At 43.3% G+C, this 21615-nt stretch overlaps 1 protein-coding gene across 1 annotated transcript in view; it reads right to left on the bottom strand.

Annotated features, from left to right (window-relative positions):
- EML5 (EMAP like 5) overlaps positions 1-21615 on the bottom strand; it is a 189068-nt gene that overhangs the window by 62881 nt on the left and 104572 nt on the right. Inside the window, exons 17-25 of the mRNA XM_073608920.1 lie at positions 20436-20536; positions 17242-17444; positions 15438-15549; positions 12366-12493; positions 12141-12282; positions 11381-11533; positions 11155-11286; positions 9477-9565; positions 1173-1349 (exon numbers count right to left, since the gene is read on the bottom strand). Of these exons, the coding sequence (XP_073465021.1) occupies positions 1173-1349; positions 9477-9565; positions 11155-11286; positions 11381-11533; positions 12141-12282; positions 12366-12493; positions 15438-15549; positions 17242-17444; positions 20436-20536 (1237 nt within the window). The remainder of the gene's footprint in view (positions 1-1172; positions 1350-9476; positions 9566-11154; positions 11287-11380; positions 11534-12140; positions 12283-12365; positions 12494-15437; positions 15550-17241; positions 17445-20435; positions 20537-21615) is intronic.

The raw sequence follows: 21615 nt of genomic DNA, 5'->3' as shown, positions 1-21615 counted from the left end.
CCTTTTTGAGCCCCTTCCCATGAGATATGAGATTATAGGATCCTTCTGGAGCCCCTTCTTATGAGATTTGAGGTCCTATGATCCTTATGGAGCCCCTTCCCATGGGATTTGGATCATTCCGGAGCCCCTTTTCATGAGACTTGGGATCCTAGGTTCCTTCCGGAACCCTTCCCATTAGATCTGAGATCCTAGGATCCTTCTGGACTCCTTCCCATGGGATTTGGGATTCTAGATTCCTTCTGGAGCCCCTTCCATGGTATTTGAGATTCTAGGATCATTTTGAAGCCCCTTCCCATGAGACTTGAGATACTAGGATCCTTCTGAACTCCTTCCCATGGGATTTTGGATCCTTGGATCCTTCTGGAGCTACTTACCATGAGATTTGGAATCCTTGGATCCTTCCGGAGCCCATTCCCATGATATTTGAAATCCCAGGATCCTTGTGAAGCCCATTTCCCATGGGATTAAGGATTCTTGGATTTGTGTTGTCCGTGAGCTCTCAGGATCTAACTGAAATACCTGTGCCATCACCCTCTACTAGGTCCCACAAGGCAAAATCTATTCTAATAAATCAACTTTTAGATTAGAATGATTAAAGCGGACCTTCAGTCATTTTTTCAACTTCTCATCTATTAAATCTTCTGTCCTTGTTGTTTTAACTTCGGATAGTAATTTTTTTTTTCTGCCAGTAAATACCTTCTACAGCCCACTTCCTGTTTCTTGTCTGGTCATTAGGGCTAATGACATCATTCACAGCTCTCTCTCACTCTCGTGAGAGTTTGCCAGGAAGGGAGGGGGGGATGAGTCATAAGAGGGCCAATGAAAGCTGCAGAGCTAGAGGTGTGCCTTTGTATGTCTGTGTAAATCCAAGAAGTGAACAGGCAGCAGCTTCAGCTGCCCACAGTAAAAATGGCTGCAGCCAGACTCAGTGGAGGGAGATTTCTGCAGCATATTTGGCAAGTACAGAATCACAGTATATATAAAATAATATGCAAAGTGGTTGGAGGGAAGCTTCAGAATAACAAAGTTGTTTTTATTACAAATTATGTGAGCAGACTGCTTTAGTAAGGCATGTGTGTGTGTGTGCGCGCATTTTGATAATCTAATCCTCCGGGTTATTAGTAGTTCAGTCATGTTGTACATTATATGAACAACTAGATTTTCCTTCTTACTTTTACGGGGTATCGAAATAGCTTCACATATCCAAAATCGTCACCAGTTGCCAAGACTTTGCCATCATTGGTAAGTGAGGCGGCAGTTACGTCACTGACCTCTCCAATCACTGGCCAGATGCCCTCACAGCTTGCACCCAGGACACTTGTCCACGAGGACCAGGAGATCTTCTCTGCCTGAGGAAAAGTAAAATCAGTATACACAGGGGTGTTGAGTGCTCCAAATAGGCTTAAAGGGAATCTAAAATCAGATAACCCCCCTTTCCACTGCCCATCCTAGTCTCTTAGAGAAGCTACTCCATGTTCTAGGATTTAATGACATTTGGTCAACTGACCTCTCACTTCTCTTTGTAGACTACAAAACATCCTTCCCACCCCATATTATGTTGATGATGAGAGAGAGGAGTTCTATGGTTCTAACACAATTTTTTTTTGGTCCTAGTGTAACACCTCTACTTCTCCATAGATACAGTGAATGAGCAATGCCACCATAGGGCATAAAGTAAAATACTGGAAGGATCGTCAGGTGAAAATAAAAGGAAAAAAAAACCCTGAAAAATGCTTACTTACTGTAAATAAGGGGTACAAAGAAGAAGAAAGTGGAACATATGGGGCCCTAAAATGCCAGTTTGATATGCCAGTCCTAAAGCAACATTGTACAGTACTTTGCCCTTTTAGGCTGCAGTAACAGGTTTGTTTTAGAGCAAGGGGTCTCCAAACCTTTTAAAACGACGGGCCAGTTTACTGTCCTTCAGACTTCAGGGGGGCCAGATTGTTGCCAGCAGAAATGAAAATGTCCCGGCAATAGAGGAAGTAAACAATGCTTCAGGTTGGTGGTCAGTGGGAGTAAATAAATGATGTAGAGCCTGTATTCAGGAGAAGGAGGAATAGTGCCCTATCAGTGGAATCAGTGGGAGAAAAAGTGCCCCATCATTGGTATCAGTAGGGGAAATAGTATCCCATTGTTGGCATCAGTGGGAGAAATAGTGTTCCCTTGTTGGTGTTAGTGGGAGAAATAGTATCCCCTTGTTGGTGTCAGTGGGAGAAATAGTGTCCCCTTGTTGGTATCAGTGGGAGAAATAGTGTCCCCTTGTTGGTATCAGTGGGAGAAATAGTGTCCCCTTGTTGGTATCAGTGGGAGAAATAGTGTCCCCTTGTTGGTGTTAGTGGGAGAAATAGTGTCCCCTTGTTGGTGTTAGTGGGAGAAATAGTGTCCCCTTGTTGGTATCAGTGGGAGAAATAGTGTCCTCTTGTTGGTATCAGTGGGAGAAATAGTGTCCTCTTGTTGGTGTTAGTGGGAGAAATATTGGCCCTTTGTTGGTGTTAGTGGGAGAAATAGTGTGCCCTTGTTGGTATCAGTGGGAGAAATAGTGTTCTCTTGTTGGCATCAGTGAGAGAAATAGTGGCCCCTTGTTGGTATCAGTGGGAGAAATAATGGCCCCTTGTTGGTGTCAGTAGGAGGACTAGTGGTTCAAGTCAGTGGGAGTAATAGTGTCCCAAGGGCCGGATAAAGGCAAGCAAAGGGCGACATCTGGCCGATCAGCCACAGTTTGGAGACCACTGCTAGAGAATAAAGGGTAAGGGTTAATTACTTCGTCATCTGCCCACTGCAAAGCCCTATTCACTTAACATATTCCTGAGAATCCATTCATGGGACCATTTCCTTGACTCCTCACTATGCAGTCAGATGCCTTCCACATGAGCACTATTACCAGGAGGCCGGCGAAGGGTCCATGCCTTGTGTAAGTTGTGAATCAGTGTTGGGTTGGAACATGCACGGCAATTTATTGAACAACCCCAGAGAGTGAATTAGGGTTTCAGGGAAAACATGAATGCTCCGTATATGCTTACTGCCCTCCCTGCTCCACAGAGGACCTGTACTTAGTCTTTAATGTGTAGTCTAGTACAAATGTATAGGTTTGATCACATGATCAAATGTCTTTAATCTGCTCATGTGACTCCTCATCTTTGGAGCCTGGAGAAAAGTACTTTGTGTCCCTAAAGAAAAGAGGTGGGCAGGGTTGGGGGTTTTCTGATTTGATTACAGTCCTATTGTACTAAGACAGGCAGAATAAATTTGTGGATTAATGAGGAAAAAATAGGATTTTTTAAAACAGCTTACCTGTAAAATCCTTTTCTTTCGAAGGACATCACGGGACACAGAGCCACAGTAATTACTGATGGGTTATATAGGTATCACTGGTGATTGGACACTGGCACACCCTATCAGGAAGTTCAACCCCCTATATAATCCCTCCCCCTTGCAGGGATACCTCAGTTTTGTAGCCAAGCAATATAGTGTATTAGAAGAGGGGCGGGACCTCTGTGTCCCGTGATGTCCTTTGAAAGAAAAGGATTTTACAGGTAAGCTGTTTTAAAAAATCCTATTTTCTTTCTCGAACATCACGGGACACAGAGCCACAGTAATTACTGATGGGATGTCCCAGAGCAATGCTACCTAAGGGGGGGGAACCACGACCAAGTAGGGTGCAATCAGACCTGAGGACCCTGTACCGCTGCCTGCAGCACACTACGCCCAAAGGCGATATCCTCATGCCTTCTCACATCCACCTGATAGAATCTGGTGAATGTATGAACTGAAGACCAGGTTGCGGCCTTGCAGATTTGAGCCATAGAGGCCCGGTGATGCACTGCCCAAGAAGCACCAATAGCCCTTGTGGAATGTGCCCTGATCTGAAATGGAGGAATCTTCTGTTTCAAACCGTAAGCTTGAATGATCAACTGTCGAATCCATTTAGAAATGGTAGCTTTTGACGCTGCCTGTCCTCTATTGGGACCCTCTGACAGCACAAACAAAACATCCGTCTTGCGGATCTGAGTAGTTGCCCCTAGATAGGCCTTAACTGCTCTTACTACATCCAACGAATGTAGAGATCTCTCTTCCGGAGAACAGGGATCTGGAAAAAAGGAAGGTAGAACAATGTCTTGGTTTAAATGAAAATCAGAAACCACCTTCGGTAAAAAACTAGGATGAGGGCGTAGTACCACTCTATCCTTGTGTATAATCAAATAAGGCTCCTTACAGGAAAGAGCTGCTAATTCTGATACTCTTCTAGCAGAAGAGATGGCCACCAGAAAAATTTATTTCCTTGTCAACAAGACCAAAGGAATCTGACTTATTGGTTCAAAAGGCTGTTTCTGTAACACAGCCAGGACCAAATTCAAGTCCCAGGGGTTTAGGGGCGCTTTAACCGGAGGATTAAGACGCATCACCCCCTGCATAAAGTTTCGGACCAAAGAATGCGAAGCAAGTGGCCGCTGAAATAATACTGATAAAGCAGAGACCTGGCCCTTGATGGTACTCAAGGCCAGCTTCATCTCTAATCCCATCTGTAGAAAATCAAGGATTCTACCTATGACATATTTCCTGGGATGCCAACCTCTGGATTCACACCAGGTTATATAAGCCTTCCAGACTCTATGATAAATCATCCTGGAAGCTGGCTTCCTTGCATTAATCAAGGTAGATATGACAGGACCTGAGAGCCCACGACTCTTCAGAACGTGGGTCTCAATAGCCAAACCGTCAAATTTAGCGTTTGTAAGGCAGGATGGAACACTGGACCTTGAGATAACAGGTCTGGGCGTACCGGTAGGGTCCACGGGGAACCCACCGTCATCCTTACTATTTCTGCATACCAAGTCCTTCTGGGCCAAGCGGGGGCCACCAGAAGTACCGACTTCCTTTCCTGCCTGATCCTGCGAAGGAGTCGTGGTAGTAGCAGAATAGGCGGGAATGCGTAAATCAGTGAGAACCGATGCCACGGAATCACCAACGCATCCGTCCCGCATGCAAGAGGATCTTTTGTCCTTGCCACAAATCTGTCTATCTTTTTGTTGAATCGGGATGCAAAGAGATCTACATCTGGAACCCCCCATCTTTGGCATATGGCCCAAAAGACATCGGGATGCAGAGACCATTCCCCTGGAAGTAACTGCTGGCGACTTAGATAGTCCGCCTGCCAATTTTCTATTCCCGGGATGAAAACTGCCGATATGCATGGCACATGCATCTCTGCCCAGACTAAGATCTGGTTCACCTCTTTTTGAGCAGCTCGGCTCCGGGTGCCTCCCTGATGATTGACATAAGCCACTGCTGTGGCATTGTCGGACTGGATCCTGACCGGACAACCCTGTAGCCTGATAGTCCAGGCTTTTAGAGCTAGATGTATCGCCCGGATCTCCAGAATGTTGATGGGTAAGGTCCTCTCTGTCTTGGACCATACCCCTTGGACCGCAGCCTGTTCCAGAACTGCTCCCCAACCTGACAGACTGGCATCTGTTACCACCGTCCAGGTAACCGGTAGAAAGGATTTCCCCTTCTGCAGGTTTTCGGGTATGAGCCACCAATTGAGGCTCTGACGCACCGCATGCGACAGGTGCATCGGAAAGTCTAATGCCTGAACCTTCTTGTTCCAGGTCGACAGAATACTGTGTTGCAGCATTCTTGAGTGAAACTGAGCATAGGGAACTGCTTCGAATGAAGACACCATCTTCCCTAGTAGCCTCATACAAAGGCAGACTGAGGGACCCTTCTTGGTCCTTACTGTCAGAATCAGCTCTCTCAAAGCAGTGATCTTTGCCTGGGGTAGAAATATCTTCTCCTGGCTTGTATCTATAATCAGACCTAAATACTCCAGTCTTCTTACTGGTTTTAGGAAAGACTTTTCTAAGTTGAGGATCCAACCCAGGTGTTCTAGATACCTGACCGTGGTCCTCAAGTTTCCCTTCAAAGAGGCTACCGACCGGTCGATCAAGAGCAGGTCGTCTAGGTATGCTATGACAGCTATACCCTGAGCCCTTAATCTGGCCAGAGGAGGAGCCAAGATCTTTGTGAACACTCGAGGTGCAGTGGCTATCCCGAAAGGCAGAGCCACAAACTGGAAATGGCGCCCTCCTACCTCGAAGCGCAGAAACTTCTGATGAGCAGGAAAAATGGGCACATGCAGATATGCATCTCTGATGTCTATTGATGCCAGAAATTCTCCTCCCTGCAGGGTGGGAACTACTGTTCGAATTGATTCCATGCGGAAGGATTGAATCCTTAGGAATCGGTTCAGATCCCTTAAGTCCAGAATGGGCCTGACATCCCCATTTGGCTTTTGGACCGTAAAAAGGTTGGAATAGAAGCCCAATCCCTGGTCCTTTGCGGGAACTATCATAATGACCTCCTGCGACAAAAGTCGCTCTAACGCTAGAAGGAGCGACTGCTTCTTCTCTGGGTCTCTGGGAACATTTGATCTGAGGAACCGAGGAGAGGGGAATTCCTGAAACTCCAGCTTGTACCCTAAGGTTACCGTGGAGATTACCCATCTGTCCTGGAAGTCCTCGTGCCAGAGCTCTGAGAACTGTCGCAGTCTTCCCCCCACTCGAGTGAGCGGGGGCGCCCCCTCATGCAGAGGTCTTAGTGTTTTGCCTAGTAGGCTTCTTTCCCCAGGACTTCTTTTGTCCCTGGGGTTGACTCTTGTCTCTGGACCCCGATTGAGGCGGCCGTCGAGACTGCCTGGAGGCTGAAGCCCCCGGCGCTGGGGAAAGAGTCCGTTTGAAAGAGGGACGCTTACTCTTCTTCTTGACAGGTAAGAGAGTGCTTTTCCCACAAGAGATTCTCTTGATATAGTTATCCAAGTCCTCTCCAAACAACCTTGCACCACGAAATGGAAACCCAGCCAGTAGCTTCTTACATGGTGCTTCGGCTGACCAATTTTTCAACCATAGGATTCTATGTATATGCACCAACCCCAGTGAAAGACGGGAGGTTTGCACGATAGAATCTCTAATGGCGTCAGCCACAAAGCATAAGGCTGCTGGAAGGTTAGCAAACCCCTGGGCCTGCTGTTCAGGTAATACTTTGATGACCTGCTTAACATGGTCTCTTAAGTATTGACAGACTCCAATCGCTGCTACTGCAGGTTGGGCCACTGATCCTGCTAAGGAGAAAACATCCTTCAATAGGGATTCCATCCTTTTATCTACAGGTTCCCTGAGCATCTGAGCATTGTCTACAGGACAAGTCAGGCTATTATTTACGGAGGAAATGGCGGCATCAATAGCCGGTATTCCCCATATTTTAGTAAACTTTTCTTCCATCGGATAAAGTGTTGAAAACTTTCTCGGCGGAAAAAAACGTTTGTCTGGGTGATCCCACTCAGAATAAATAAGCTTTTCAAGTAAAGTATGAACAGGAAAAGCATGTGCTGCTTGGAAAGGTTTCAGTGACCCCAAAGCAGAAGAGGATTCTTTAGCAGTTTCAGGTATGGGCAACTTAAATGTGGAGCGGACCAAACCAGTGAGGATCTGCACTAAGACTTTCTCCTCTTGGGAAGTCGCAGAAGGTCCCTCTCCACCTGAATCCTCGGAAGAGGAATCATCCGTCCCATCCCGATCCTCTGAAAGGGATTCATCTCCTTTATCCCAGAGCTCCTCTGTCTGAGAGTCTTGGGGAACAGAGGAAAGCCTAGTGCGTTTTCTTCCACTGAGTGAAGACGTAATCACGGCCATTAATCTTTCCTCTAGACCATTAATGGTTGAGGAAAAAACCTCTTGTGTAATATATACAGGGGCTGAAGTGCCAGAAGCAGGTGTAGCCCCTGACCCCGATGGCTCTCCCTGGCTAGCCGTCCCTGGCCTATCTTTAGGGGGGGAGGATGGTGCCGACAGGGGGCCCTCAGAACCTGAACGAGATCCCCTAGTGTCTCTGGTTCCTGGGGTGTTTGAACCTCTTCTACCCATAGTGCAAAGCAACAAGGTGTGAGGTATACAAATGAACACTGCCCGCTGAGCGATGTAGTCTGGCTAAAAGCCTTGCTACCCAATGCTCAGTCTGGTGTTACTTCAGTAAATGCTGCCTAGGAGAATGCCTGTGTCCCACCTTACATGCGACCGTCAGCTCTGTGTCTCTCAGAAGGCTGTGTGCACCTGTACAGAGTGCCTTTAATAGCCTGCAGCTGGCCTGAGTGGGAGTCTAAGCACCTGTGCTGACGTCCCGCCCCCTCCTCTACCGCCCCCCCCCCTCGAGTTTTGAAAAAAACGAGCGCTTCCCGCGCTGCCGACTCTCCTGTCATGCTTCCGGAGAAAGGCTGGGGATGGGGGGGGGAGGGAGGGAGGGAGGCTGGTAACAAGATCTGCCTGAACGGCTATCTTCAGAGATGGTGGCCATTAGGCCGCAGAGCCCGGGTGATATAACCACTTTCTAGACCCCTGTGGCCCCTAGCCTGGGGGGGGAACATTCAAACATGAGAAATCCCCCTTTCCATCTTACCTGTTTGCAGCCTGCTTGAGACGCTGGGACATAATCAGCAATGAAACACCTGAGACAGACAGTCAGCATGTGTAGGTTTGTGCTCTTGGCAGCCCCCGGTGGTCACAATAGGCATAGCATGCATTTACCTTAAAGGAGAAAAGCCACTAGAACTCAAAAATTCTGTGGAATCTCCTCTTACCTTATCCAGCCGCAGGGTGCTGTTTACACAGACCCAATCTTCACCTCTCACGGTGGGCTCCGTTTGAAAAAACCGTCAGAGACTGGGGCCCCCATCAGTAGGGGGATCCAACAGTTCTGGGACCGTAAAGCACCTCGCCAGAAATTAAGAAGTTTAAAGCCATTTTCTGATCTGCGGGGTCCAGCTCTCTAAAAAGAGAAGCATTACGGGTAAAACCTCGTTTCTTCGGACACGAGGCCCGGGTACCATTCAATTCGGCCATGAAAAGACACTTTGAATGGATCCGGTTCGCCTGGCTTGCCCCAGTATAGGATCTTAGGATATTCCCTTTGGAGCTCAGCACAGGACACCTTTACACGTCCATCACCTAAGACACTGGCGTAAAAACTGAGGTATCCCTGCAAGGGGGAGGGATTATATAGGGGGTTGAACTTCCTGATAGGGTGTGCCAGTGTCCAATCACCAGTGATACCTATATAACCCATCAGTAATTACTGTGGCTCTGTGTCCCGTGATGTTCGAGAAAGAAAGTATCATTGAATGGATGCCGATTATTAATTAATCAAAACTTCTGAAAATGTCAACTATGAGCACAAAGTTCCTCATCAGATCTCTGAACAACTGAAGTGCCCAAGCAGAAAAAATTCACACATTCTGATAATCAAATAATGCTATTATGAAAACATGGTCACGTGACACCTCTATATACCATCATTTACTGGATTAATTTATACGTGTCTTATTAAAAGATGTTTTTCTTTCCTTACCACCCATAAAACCATTCATAAATGGAGAAAACATTTGTTTTCAAAACTTTCCACAAACATAGAAACTGTTTTCCTACCTCGTGGGCTGGAATCATTTGCCTTTTTCCTCGAGGGGCTTCAAAAAATAGCTGTTCCTTGGCCCCGGTGTTCACCTGTATCAGCTTCCCTAAGGACAGAGCAGAAAGCACACTGAATGCCAGTTGTAATAAGCTGTGGGGACCACCAGGGGGCATTACAGCTGGTTGTCGGCTATGGCTGTAATGTTTGGATTTGACTGTCAAGATTGGGGCCAGAGATAATTGAATGCAATGTTTGATGGAGCAAATGCACCTCCTGCGTCCTGTGTGGCCAGCACATTAAACCTTTCCTAATTAAAATACCAGCTAATGTCTGCAACACCCTAAATAAAATACCCAACTTGATCATCTGTATAATCTAACAGTTTCAACTGTGACCCAGCTTTATTATCCATATAATCCAAGTGTATCATCTACATAACCCAACTGTATCATCTACATCAGTGTTTCTCAACTCCAGTCCTCAAGGCGCCCCAACAGGTCATGTTTTCAGGATTTCCCTCAGATGAAACGACTGTGGTAATTACTAAGGAAGTGAAACAGATCAAATCACCTGTGCAAAATAATGGAAATCCTGAAAACATGACCTGTTGGGGCGCCTTGAGGACTGGAGTTGAGAAACACTGATCTACATAACCAAATTGTGTTATCTGTTACCCTACCCTATCGTGTATATATAGCCCAACTGCACCATCTGTGGCCCAACTTTATCATCCATATAATCCAACTCTGTAATTTATAAAACCCAACTGCATCATCTATGCCAGGGCTCTCCAAACTTTCTAAGCAACTGGTGGAATAGTGCCCCAAGGGCCAGATAAAGGCAAGCAAAGGGCCACATCCAGCCCCCGGGCCAGATTTTGGAAACCACTGATCTAAACAACCCAACTGCATCATCGGTGACTCCATTCTATTATTTATTTAAACCAACTCTATCATCTATATAACCCAACTATATCATCTAGATCAGGGGTCTCCAACTCTATCATCTATATAACCCAACTATATCATCTAGATCAGGGGTCTCCAGCCTTTCTACGCAAAGGGCCAGAAAACAACCCAACTGCATCATCGGTGACTCCATTCTACCATTTATTTAAACAAACTCTATCATCTATATAACCCAACTATATCATCTAGATCAGCGGTCTCCAAACTTTCTAAGCGAAGAGCCAATTTACTGTCCTTCAGACTTTTGGGGGGCTGTGGCCAGCAGAAATAGGAGTTTATTTTAGGCATCAGTTGGAGTAAACCATGTCCTATCTTTGGTATTAGTGGGAAAAATAGTGCTTCCATTGTTGGTTTCAGTGGCAGGAATTATGCCCCTTTGTTGGTGTCAGTGGGCAGAATAGTGTCTCCTATCAGTGAGATGAATAGTGCCCCAAGGGCAGGATAAAGGCAAGTAATGGGCAGCACCTGTCCCCCGAGCCGCAGTTTAGAGACCACTGATCTATATCATCCAACTATATTATCGAATAACCCAAATTATATCACCTATATCATTTAACCATATAATCTATAACCAAACTAGATCATCTGCATATCCAAACTATAATACATATACTGTAAAATTCAACAATAAAAACGACATAATATATCACCTATGACCCAACTACATATCAAGTAATATCTAATTAGGGATGCTTTCAGAACTTCACTGCATAGAGCCATCACTGACCTCGGGTGTCCCAGTCCAGGTGGGTGATGTAGCTTGTGGACCCCTTACACACTCCAATTCGTTTACTGCTCATCACATTGTAAATATCCACAAAGTTGTCATAGGAAGCAACAGCCACGTATTTACCAGAACCTGAAACAAAATAAAAAGATATTTCCAGCAGGTTCAGACCCAAGATACACCCTGAAAATACCCCAATCTTTGCCTTGCCCAACTATCTTCTCACCAGGGGAGAAGCGAATGTCAGAAATCACATCCTTCCTGTGGTGAAAAGACACCAAGTCCTCCAGCGTGTCTGCGTTGACGATTAAAAAACTTCCGTCATTTAGACCGACAGCTAGAGCTTTCCCATCTGGAGAGAAAGAACAGCACCGACCACCTGGGGGCAGTAAGGAGACACAGACAAGTGACAACACTCGGACACTTGAACAGATGCAATTCGTTGTGTAATTAGTGCCTTGAAAGTGCTCATTCTACATATGAATTTAAAAGTTCCAACCTGTAAGTCCGTATCACCCCAATATCACGGTTACCTTTGTTTAGACGATACAAACAGACCACACCACCAAAGAATGCTTTATTCCTGGTGCCAACTTGGCAGCATACATGTGGTAGTATGCTGCCATTGATTGGCAACAGGAAAGAAAAATTTAAGTATTTGATACCATTTTCCATTTTTCTGCCACCAATATGGCAGCATACTACCATGTGTATGCTGCCATGGATTGGCACCAGAAAAATAAAATTTTGGTAAATATTTGATACAATTTTCCATTTTTCTTCTTTAAACTTATCAAGCTTTATTATTCAAATTGGGTCTCATACTCCCCCATGCCTGTTTCTCCCCATCTAAAGCTTTGACATAGAGCTAGAGGAGCCAGTATGGGTGCATTTGTATTGGTGGATGGTTATGGGAAACAACGATGCCCCACCCCAGCAACAAAACCAGTGTGTCCACCTTGAGTAATCCAATTTTTGGAACTTGCCTTTCTTCAGTTTGCGCACAGCGAGCATGCAATGGCTGGGGGAGAGGTCCCAGATGCGGAGGGTCTTGTCATCGCTTACAGTGGCACAGATGGGTAAATGCGGGTGGGTGGCCAAACCCCAAACTTCTCCCTCCATATGTCCCTGGGGAGAACAAGTTGGCGTTAGCTGAGATTCTAGACTATAGCATGCCAAGGCCAGGCTGCATCGGGTTGAGCTACACTCACCTGGACCAGAAGGGTGACTGGTCCACTCTTATCCACCTCCAGGATCTCTCCATTTTTTGTTCCCACCAGGATATGGCCGTGTCCCAGAGATATGGCACGGATAGAAGGGTTATCTTCTAATAGGAGCCCTGAAATTGATGTGGATATACAGTATACTGTAAGTTAAAGGACAGAATTTCTCTAATAAAAATATATAAAGCCATGAATACCATTTTTTAAATACATTAGTAATTCTTTTCTTTATTTTTGTAAACCCTTAAGCTTAAAGAGCAACTCCACTTTTCTTGAGAAAAAAAAAAAACCCTCCCCTCTGGGTAGTCTATGTACATTGCGGGGATTTTAACCACTTCAACCCCCGGAAGATATGGCTGCTTAATGACCGGGCCATTTTTTGCGATTCGGTACTACGTTGCTTTAACTGACAATTGCGCGGTCGTGCGACGTTGTACCCAAACAAAATTGACATCCTTTTTTTCCCACAAATAGAGCTTTCTTTTGGTGGTATTTGATCACAAAATAAAATAAACAAAAAAATAGCGGCAATTTTGGAAAAAAAAAAAAACACACAATATCTTTCACTTTTTGCTATAGTAAATACATCACATTTTTTATCAAAACAAATATTTTTTTCCCCAGTTTAGGCCGATATGTATTCTACTACATATTTTTGGTTAAAAAAACCCAAAAAAACGCAATAAGCGTATATTGATTGGTTTGCGCAAAAGTTATAGCGTCTACAAAATAGAGAATAGATTTATGGCATTTTTATTATTATTTTTTTTTTTTTTTTTTACTAGTAATGGCAGCGATCTGCGATTTTTATTGGGACATCGACATTATGGTGGACACACCGGACACTTTTGACACTTTTTTGAAACCACTGACAATTATACAGTGATCAGTGCTACAAAAATGCACCGATTACTGTGTAATTGTCACTGGCAGGGAAGGGGTTAACATTAGGGGGCGATCAAGTGGTTAAATGTGTTCCCTAGGTGTGTTTTTAACTGTAGGGGGATGGGACTGTCTAGGAGGAGAGAAAGATGGTGTTCATACATAGTATGAACACACGATCTGTCACCTCTCCCCTGAAAGAACCGGGTGCACTGCCCGAAACCTACAAAGAAAAAAAAAAAAACAAGGGAGCCAGATAAGTGCAGCATCAATGGGTTTAATGCGATTAAAAAGCCAAATGCAAACTCACAGAAATATAAAATCAAAGAGCTCATCTGCAGCCATGCCACATTGGATGGAAGCCGTCCACCGGTAGAGACTAACTTATGTGGATGGTGCATAAGCCATGCTCCCCTCACTGCGGCCCACCCAGGTGCAGTCCATGCACTCCCAGGGTGGCTCCAGAATGTCCGGTTTTGTTTTTTATGTCCTACACAGCTCCTGACAGGGGTATCTGCTTCCTGGCTCCTGAAGACAGACTGAGGCTCAACAGCAGAACACATTGGGTGTTTTCAGGGCAGCCATCGGAAAATTTTGGATTTTTGGGCCCCTTACACAGCTTTAGGCCTGCCCCCCCCCCAAACCTGACCACCAACATTCCCCAGGGCTTGCCCACGGGCCATCCAACCGAATCCACACACCGGCCACCTCACCTGTACGCACTCAGCCCCCCCCTCAATCCTGTATATATGTCAGCCCCCCCCTCAATCCTGTATATATGTCAGCCCCCCCCTCAATCCTGTATATATACCAGCCCCTCTCACACCTGTAAATATGTCAACCCCACCCCCCACACACCTGTATATATGTCACCCCCCGCACCTGTATATATGCCAGTCCCCCTCACACCTGTATATATGTCAGACCCCCTCACACCTGTATATATGTCAGCCTTACCCCCCCCCCCCACACACACACACACCTGTATATATGTCAGTCCCCCACCTGTATATATGACAACCCCCCCTCACACCTGTATATATGTCAGCCCCCTCACACCTGTATATATGTCAGCCCCCCCACCTGTATATATATCAGCCCCCCCACCCCTGTATGTATGCCAGCCCCCCTCACACACCTGTATATATGTCAGCCCCCCCACGCCTGTATATACGTCAGCCTTCCCCCCCCACACACACCTGTATATATGTCAGCCCCCACCTGTATATATGACAACCCCCCCTCATACCTGCCTATATGACAACCCCCCCCTCATACCTGCCTATATGTCAGCCCCCCTCACTCCTGTATATATGTAACCCCCCCACCTGTATCTGTGTATATGTATATATATATATATATATATATATATATATATATATATATATATATACCAGCCCCACACATGCACACATCTGTAAACACACAAGCCTCTGGCCCCTCCCTGTACACAAACAGCCCCCCTCCCTTTCCTTCACAGCCCCTACTTGTAAAGGAAATCTTCCTACATACTCCCAGTTCGTTTTCACAAAGCTGACATGTTGCTGACACAGAGGAGCACAGTACAGGCAGCTCACACGAGGGGTGCACATGCACATAGTAGCCAGAGGTGGCAGTAAAGAGCTCGATGTCTGAGCTCAATGACACAGAAAACAGCAAGATCTTTTCTTTGGCGCACAACATGGCTCCCCTTCACCCATCCTGCCTTCTTCTGGCCCGGGCGGGCCCCTCGGATCCCGGGGCCCCTTACAGTTGTATCGGCTCTGCCCCCCTGATGGCAGCCCTGGGTGTTTTATATGCTCATATCTTTATGCATCTTGCGAGTAATAAAGTCTTTTCCCATATACCGCACTTAGCTGGCGCCATCTGCTGTTTCCCTTACAAAGGTGCACTTAAAGAATGCTACAACTGCCCCTCAGACAATATTATCACGTCATTTTAACATTAAGTATGAAATAACTTCAAGTATTATCTAGCACACCCCTAAAGGCTATTGCAGCTTGATGAATCAGGACCATTGATAGTTATTGGGAATCTGGAACATAACATGGACAGGTGTGACTCATCTCGCCACCAGGACTCGTGGTTTAGTCAACTTGCCTAATTTCTTATTCGTATGTAAAGTCAATAACAGACCAGGGCGGCTAATTTAACATAGAGCACCAGGCAGCAGCTCACCTTTAGAACCGGGAGCCAACGCGGCTCTCTTGATTGCGTAGGTTTTGAGGCATCGCTCAAAGGAGTCATCCCACAAGGCGACCACGCCATCCTTCCCTCCGGTCACAAAACCCTGACAGAGGAAACGTAAGATGTCACTGTGTACACCTTCTACTGCCCTTTCTACTTGCCCCTACTGGGGCAATGGTGGAAATATTGGTACCTCCCTACAGAATATGTCAGCGCTAAATACATGAATACCAATAATAATACTGTGTGACTATGTTGGGGACATTAGAGTGTGAGCTCTTCTGGTGCAGAGACAGATGTGAATGGCTCAGTGTTCTCTGTACAGCACTGCGGTATGTGTCAGAGCTATATAATATGTATAATAATAGTAGACATGTGCACTGACAAAAAATTAATTTGTTTTCGTTTCATTCGTTTTTTTGCTTTTTTTCGGAAATTCAAAAATTCAAAAATCTGAAAAAAAAAAGAAGGAAAATCAGTAAAATTCAAATATTCCCAAATTTTCAAATTTCCGAATTTCCAAATTTCGAATTTCAAAATTTCCAAAATTTCGAATTTTCGGAAATAAGGAAATTTAAAAATACGGAAATTCAAAATTCGTGATTTCAGAAATTCAAAAACTCCAGGAATTCGAAATTATGAAAAACGAAAATTCGGATTTTTCGAATTTCCGAATTTCAAATTTTTGAATTTCGAATTACCGGATTTTCCAAAAATTTGAAAATCTGAAAAAAAGAAAGATAATCAGTAAAATTTGAAATAATAGTTAACTATTTCCGAATTTTCGAATTTCCGAAATGCTGAATTTCCGAAATTTCGAAATTCCGAATTTCCAGAAATTAGGAAAATTTGAAAATACGGAAATTCATAAATTCGGAAATTCATAAATTCGGAAATCCGTAATTTCGTAAATTTAAAATTCGGAAATTCGTATTTTCGGAAATACGAAAATTGAAAAATTTGGAAATTTCAGAATTAACGAATTTGTCAAAATTCGTTAAACAAATTCGGAACTAAACGAATGGCACAGGTCTAAATAATAGTGTGCGACTGTGGTGGGTCATTAGAGTGTAAGCTCCTCTGGTGCAGAGACTGATGTGACTGGCTCAGTGTTCTCTGTACAGCACTGCGGTATATGTCAGAGCTATATAATAATATAATAATAGTAGCTTGTGACTGTGGTGTGACATTACAATGTATCCTGCGGTGTGTAGAGACCGATGTGACCGACTCAGTGTTCTCTGTACAGCGTGATGGAATATGTCAGAGATACATAAAACGTATAATAATAGTAGCCTGTGACTGTGGTAGAACATTAGAGTGTAAGCTCCTCTGGTGCAGAGACTGGTGTGACTGGCTCAGTGTTCTCTGTACAGCACTGCGGTATATGTCAGAGCTACTGTATATAAACGTATAATAATTATGTGTGACTGTGGGGGGGGGTCATTAAAGTGTAAGCTCCTCTGGTGCAAAGACTGAGGATCAGTGTTCTCTGTACAACACTTCGGTATATGCCAGAGCTATAAAAATGTATAAATGTATGTGACTGTGGTGGTACATTAGAGTGTAAACTGATGTGACCAACTTAATGTTGTACAGCGCTGTGGTATATGTCACAGCTAGATAAATATATAATAATAATAATAATGGTGTGCGACTGTGGTGGGACTTTAGAGCGTAAGCTCCTCTGGTTCAGGAAATTTAAATTTCGGAATTCTCTTGCTCCAAACATCCACTTTTTCATATAAGACATAGAAGTGGGAGAAGGAATAAAACCTCGGCCGTGTTCTCTCACCTTATCCAGGGCGTGCATGCTGAATACGGGACCATCGTGAGCCTTTATCGTCTTCATGAGGAACAGATCCCTCCATATACACACGTCTCCTGTGCACGTCCCGGAAAAGGACATTTCCTCCGTCCAGCCGTACACCGCGCACATCATGGTGTCAATCTTTGTGCCGCTTCCGATACAAGCTTTGCGTCCTACCAGCCCCCCGCCTGCAATAGAAAAAGATCTTTTGTTCTTATATAGACAATCTCACAGCAACATCATTTTAATCAGTGTTCCTTCCACTGACACATTTTACAGCAGATCTCCAGGTTCAATTTTTTTTATTTGCTTGTCCGGCCACTTTAAAAATAAAAAAACGCACAGAAACTCCACTCCGCAGGCAGCCACAGATCCTCTTGCAGGTTAAAGAACAGACAGTGTTATGCAACCCACTTCCTGTTAGCCCAGGCTGTCATGGACCCGCCCCCTGGGAGTTGTCATAATGTCATAATACAGAGAGATGTGCTGATGTCCTAACATCTACTGTATGTAGTATTGACGACCAATAAGGTAGAAGAAGATGATCTGAAGACATCATTTGTCAGAAGACCACAGCACCGAAGACAGAGTACAAGTACCGATATTTTTATTTTTTAAAGTACTCGCCAATACCGAATACCGATACATTTTTTTTTTTTTAATGTCATGTGACAGTAGCACTAATATGCAGCACTGATTAGGCGTGGACTGTGTCAGTAGTTTTTAATTTTAATTAAATTTTTTTTACAATTTTTTTTTTTATTATTTTTTACAATTTATTTATATTATATATACACACACACACACACACACACACACACACATATCCAAAAATAAAAAAAATAAAAAAACAAAAAATTGTAATAACAAATATTTAAACGTAAAATTGTAAAAATAATAAAAAATAAAATAAAAAAAACACACTGACACCGACCACTCCAAAAAAAAAGAAAGCATTGTTAAAAAATAAAAAACATATTATAATAAATATATATATATATATATATATATATTTTTTTTAACAATGCTTTCTTTTTTTTTTCTTTTTTATTATTTTTACAATTTTACGTTTAAATATTTGTTATTACAATTTTTCGTTTTTTTATTTTTATTTTTTTTTATCAACCCTGTTGGGGGGGGGGGGGGGGGGCTTTGGTGAGATATCATAGGTCTAAACAGACCCCTGACATCTCACCTTTTAGACAGGGAAAGGTACGAAGGACACAGATTCCCCAATCCCGTTCTTTGCAGCCTCAGCTGCACTGAAGATGAATGGAGAGGAGACAGAGGCTCCTCTCCATTCATAAACTGAAGCATCATAAACACAATTTCACGATAAATGATACAGTCAGTGATTACTGACTCTGTGCATTCGGAAAAAGAAGGAGTCGGTAAATGACAGATTTACCGGCTCCTTCCTCCGCTCTCCATCCTGACAGATGCAGGACGAGGGGGGACCGAACAGGGGACAATCAGGGTTGATCGGTGCGGCGGTGGGGGTAGTTACAAGCATCGATCTCCCTTAAAGCCGCGGGAGGGAGAGGAGGAGAAGCGGCTGTCAGAAAAGCTACAAAAGGGAGATCGGTGCTTGTAATTGTCCCTACCGTCACACTGATCATCTGTGAAGCTGCCCCCCCCCCCCCCCCCCCGCTATGCTGAGGATAACAGGAGTACTGGCCTCCGGCCAGATATCAGATACTAGTATCGGTATTGGTGCAACCCTAGTTGCGAAGATCTGCTTTAAATTCCACCCCCCTCCACCAGTTTCGCTTACCTGTTTGAGCAAGTAGACAGCAAAACCATTCTGCATACTGGCAGGAACACTCTGACTGTGCTGCAAACCAATGATCTGGAGTGGCAGCCATTTGTTAGGTTGCAGCCGCCTGATTGGTAGACACGTGCAATTTGTTTAGTTCCAAATTCGTTTAAGGAATTTTGAGAAATTCGTTAATTCCAAAATTTCTGAATATTAAAATTTCAGAATTGTTAAATTTCCGAAAATTCGAAATTTCGGAAGTTCGGAAATTCGGAAATTCAAAATTTCGGATATTTGAAAATTCAAAAATTTGGAAATTTGAAAATCCGAAAAGAAGAATGAAAATCTGATAATTCGAAAACCCGAAAATCTGAAATAACTACAGTAACTAATAATAACTATTAAATTATAGGTATTGGAATTTCCTTTCAAATTTGGCTGTTAGTGAACGTAACGAGTACGAATTTATCCGAAGTTACGAATTATCTGAAATAACGAATTCCGCATCTAAAGGAATAGAATGTAACAATCTAATAATAATAAATAACAATAATAATGATGTTATAAAATTATCCGAAATAACGAATGCCACATCTAAACAAATGGAACGTAACAAAATAATAATAATAAATAATAATAAAAAGGTTTTTTATTATTATTTATTATTAATTTGTTCCGTTTAGATGCGGCATTCGTTATTTCGGATAATTTTATAACTTCAGATAAATTTGTATTCGTTATGTTCACAAACAGCCAAATTTGAAAGGAAATTCCAATACCTATAATTTAATAGTTAGTTAGTATTTCGAATTTTACTGATTTTCTTTCTTTTTTTTTGGATTTTCGAATTATCGGATTTTCGGATTTCGGAATTTCCAAAAATTCTGAAATTCGAAAGTTTGGAATTAGAAAATTCAAAAATCGAAAATTTGGAATTTGAAAATTTGGAAATTTGAAAATCGAAAATTTGGAATGTGAAAATCGGAAATTTGGAATGTGAAAATTCGGAAATTTGGAATGTGAAAATTCGGAAATTTGGAATTTGAAAATTCGGAAATTTGGAATGTGAAAATCGGAAATCTGGAATGTGAAAATCGGAAATTTGGAATGTGAAAATCGGAAATTTGGAATGTGAAAACCGGAAATTTGGAATGTGAAAATCGGAAATTTGGAATTTGAAAATTCGGAAATTTGAAAATTTGAAAATTCGGAGATTCGAAAATCCGAATTTTCAGATTTTCGAATTCCGAATTTCCAAATTTAGCAAAAAAAAAAAACCAGAATGAAACGAAAACGAACACATTTTTTGTCAGTGCACATGTCTACTGATTGGCTGTGATTGGAGTTGTATACCTGAAACTCCACATGGTCACGCTATGTAGCTACCTCTGAAATGCAAGTCTGCTTCTTCTCAGCTTCTCACCTGCACGCCGCCAGAACTTCATGTGCTTCACGCCAGCGGTGATGAGCTTGTCAGGCATATAGGGGTTAATCTTCACCACGAATATCTTGTCTTTACTTCCTCTGAAAGTATAGAAAAAGTGAATGGTGTTGCTAGAGTCACATGAATGTCCGTCTCTACAAACCAATATGTACTTTCATGTCAATAAATATGAATTTCACTTACAGGTGTCCTCCATGCTCTGCATCAGTCCAGGTAAATCTTCCTTCTCTTTATTGGCTAACTTAAATTATTAATGATCCAAGCTTAGATCCCCTACATCACTGGTCCACAAGAAGAAAGGCTTGGAAATGAAAGTAGCTAAATTGTACCAGAATTGGGACACTAATAAAGGAAAATTAGGTCCGGAGTATTAACTGGCTCCAGTTTCAGGTCAAAATTAGATCAAAATACAGTGCCTTGAAAAAGTATTCATACCCCTTGAACTTTTACACATTTTGTCACGTTACAACCAAAAACCTAAATTAATTTTATTGGGATTTTATGTGATAGACCAACACAAAGTGGCACATAATTGTGAAGTGGAAGAAAATGATAAATGGTTTTTCTATTTTTTTTTAACAAAATAAAATATGTGAAAAGTGTGGGGTACATTTGTATTCAGCCCCCTTTACCCCGATACCCCTAACAAAAATCCAGTGGAAACAATTGCCTTCAGAAGACACCTAATTAGTAAATAGAATCCACCTGTGTGTAATTTAATCTCAGTATACATACAGCTGTTCTGTGAAGCCCTCAGAGGTTTGTTAGAGAACCTTAGTGAACAAACAGCATCAGGAAGGCCAATGATCAGGGATAAAGTTGTGGAGAAGTTTAAAGCAGGGTTAGGTTATAAAGAAATATCCCAAGCTTTGAACATCTCATGGAGCTCTGTTCAATCCATCATCTGAAAATGGAAAGAGTATGGCACAACTGCAAACCTACCAAGACATGGCCGTCCACCTAAACTGACCGGCCGGGCAAGGAGAGCATTCATCAGAGAAGAGCCAAGAGGTCCATGATAACTCTGGAGGAGCTGCAGAGATCCACAGCTCAGGTGGGAGAATCTGTCCACAGGACAACTATTAGTCGTGTTCTCCACAAATCTGACCTTTATGGAAGAGTGACAAGAAGAAAGACATTGTTGAAAGAAAGACATAAG

This window comes from Aquarana catesbeiana, linkage group LG13, assembly GCF_042186555.1.
Source record: "Aquarana catesbeiana isolate 2022-GZ linkage group LG13, ASM4218655v1, whole genome shotgun sequence".
NCBI lineage: Eukaryota > Metazoa > Chordata > Amphibia > Anura > Ranidae > Aquarana > Aquarana catesbeiana.
The sequence above is the reverse complement of the archived record's forward strand: the minus strand, read 5'-3'. Positions and strand labels throughout refer to the sequence as shown.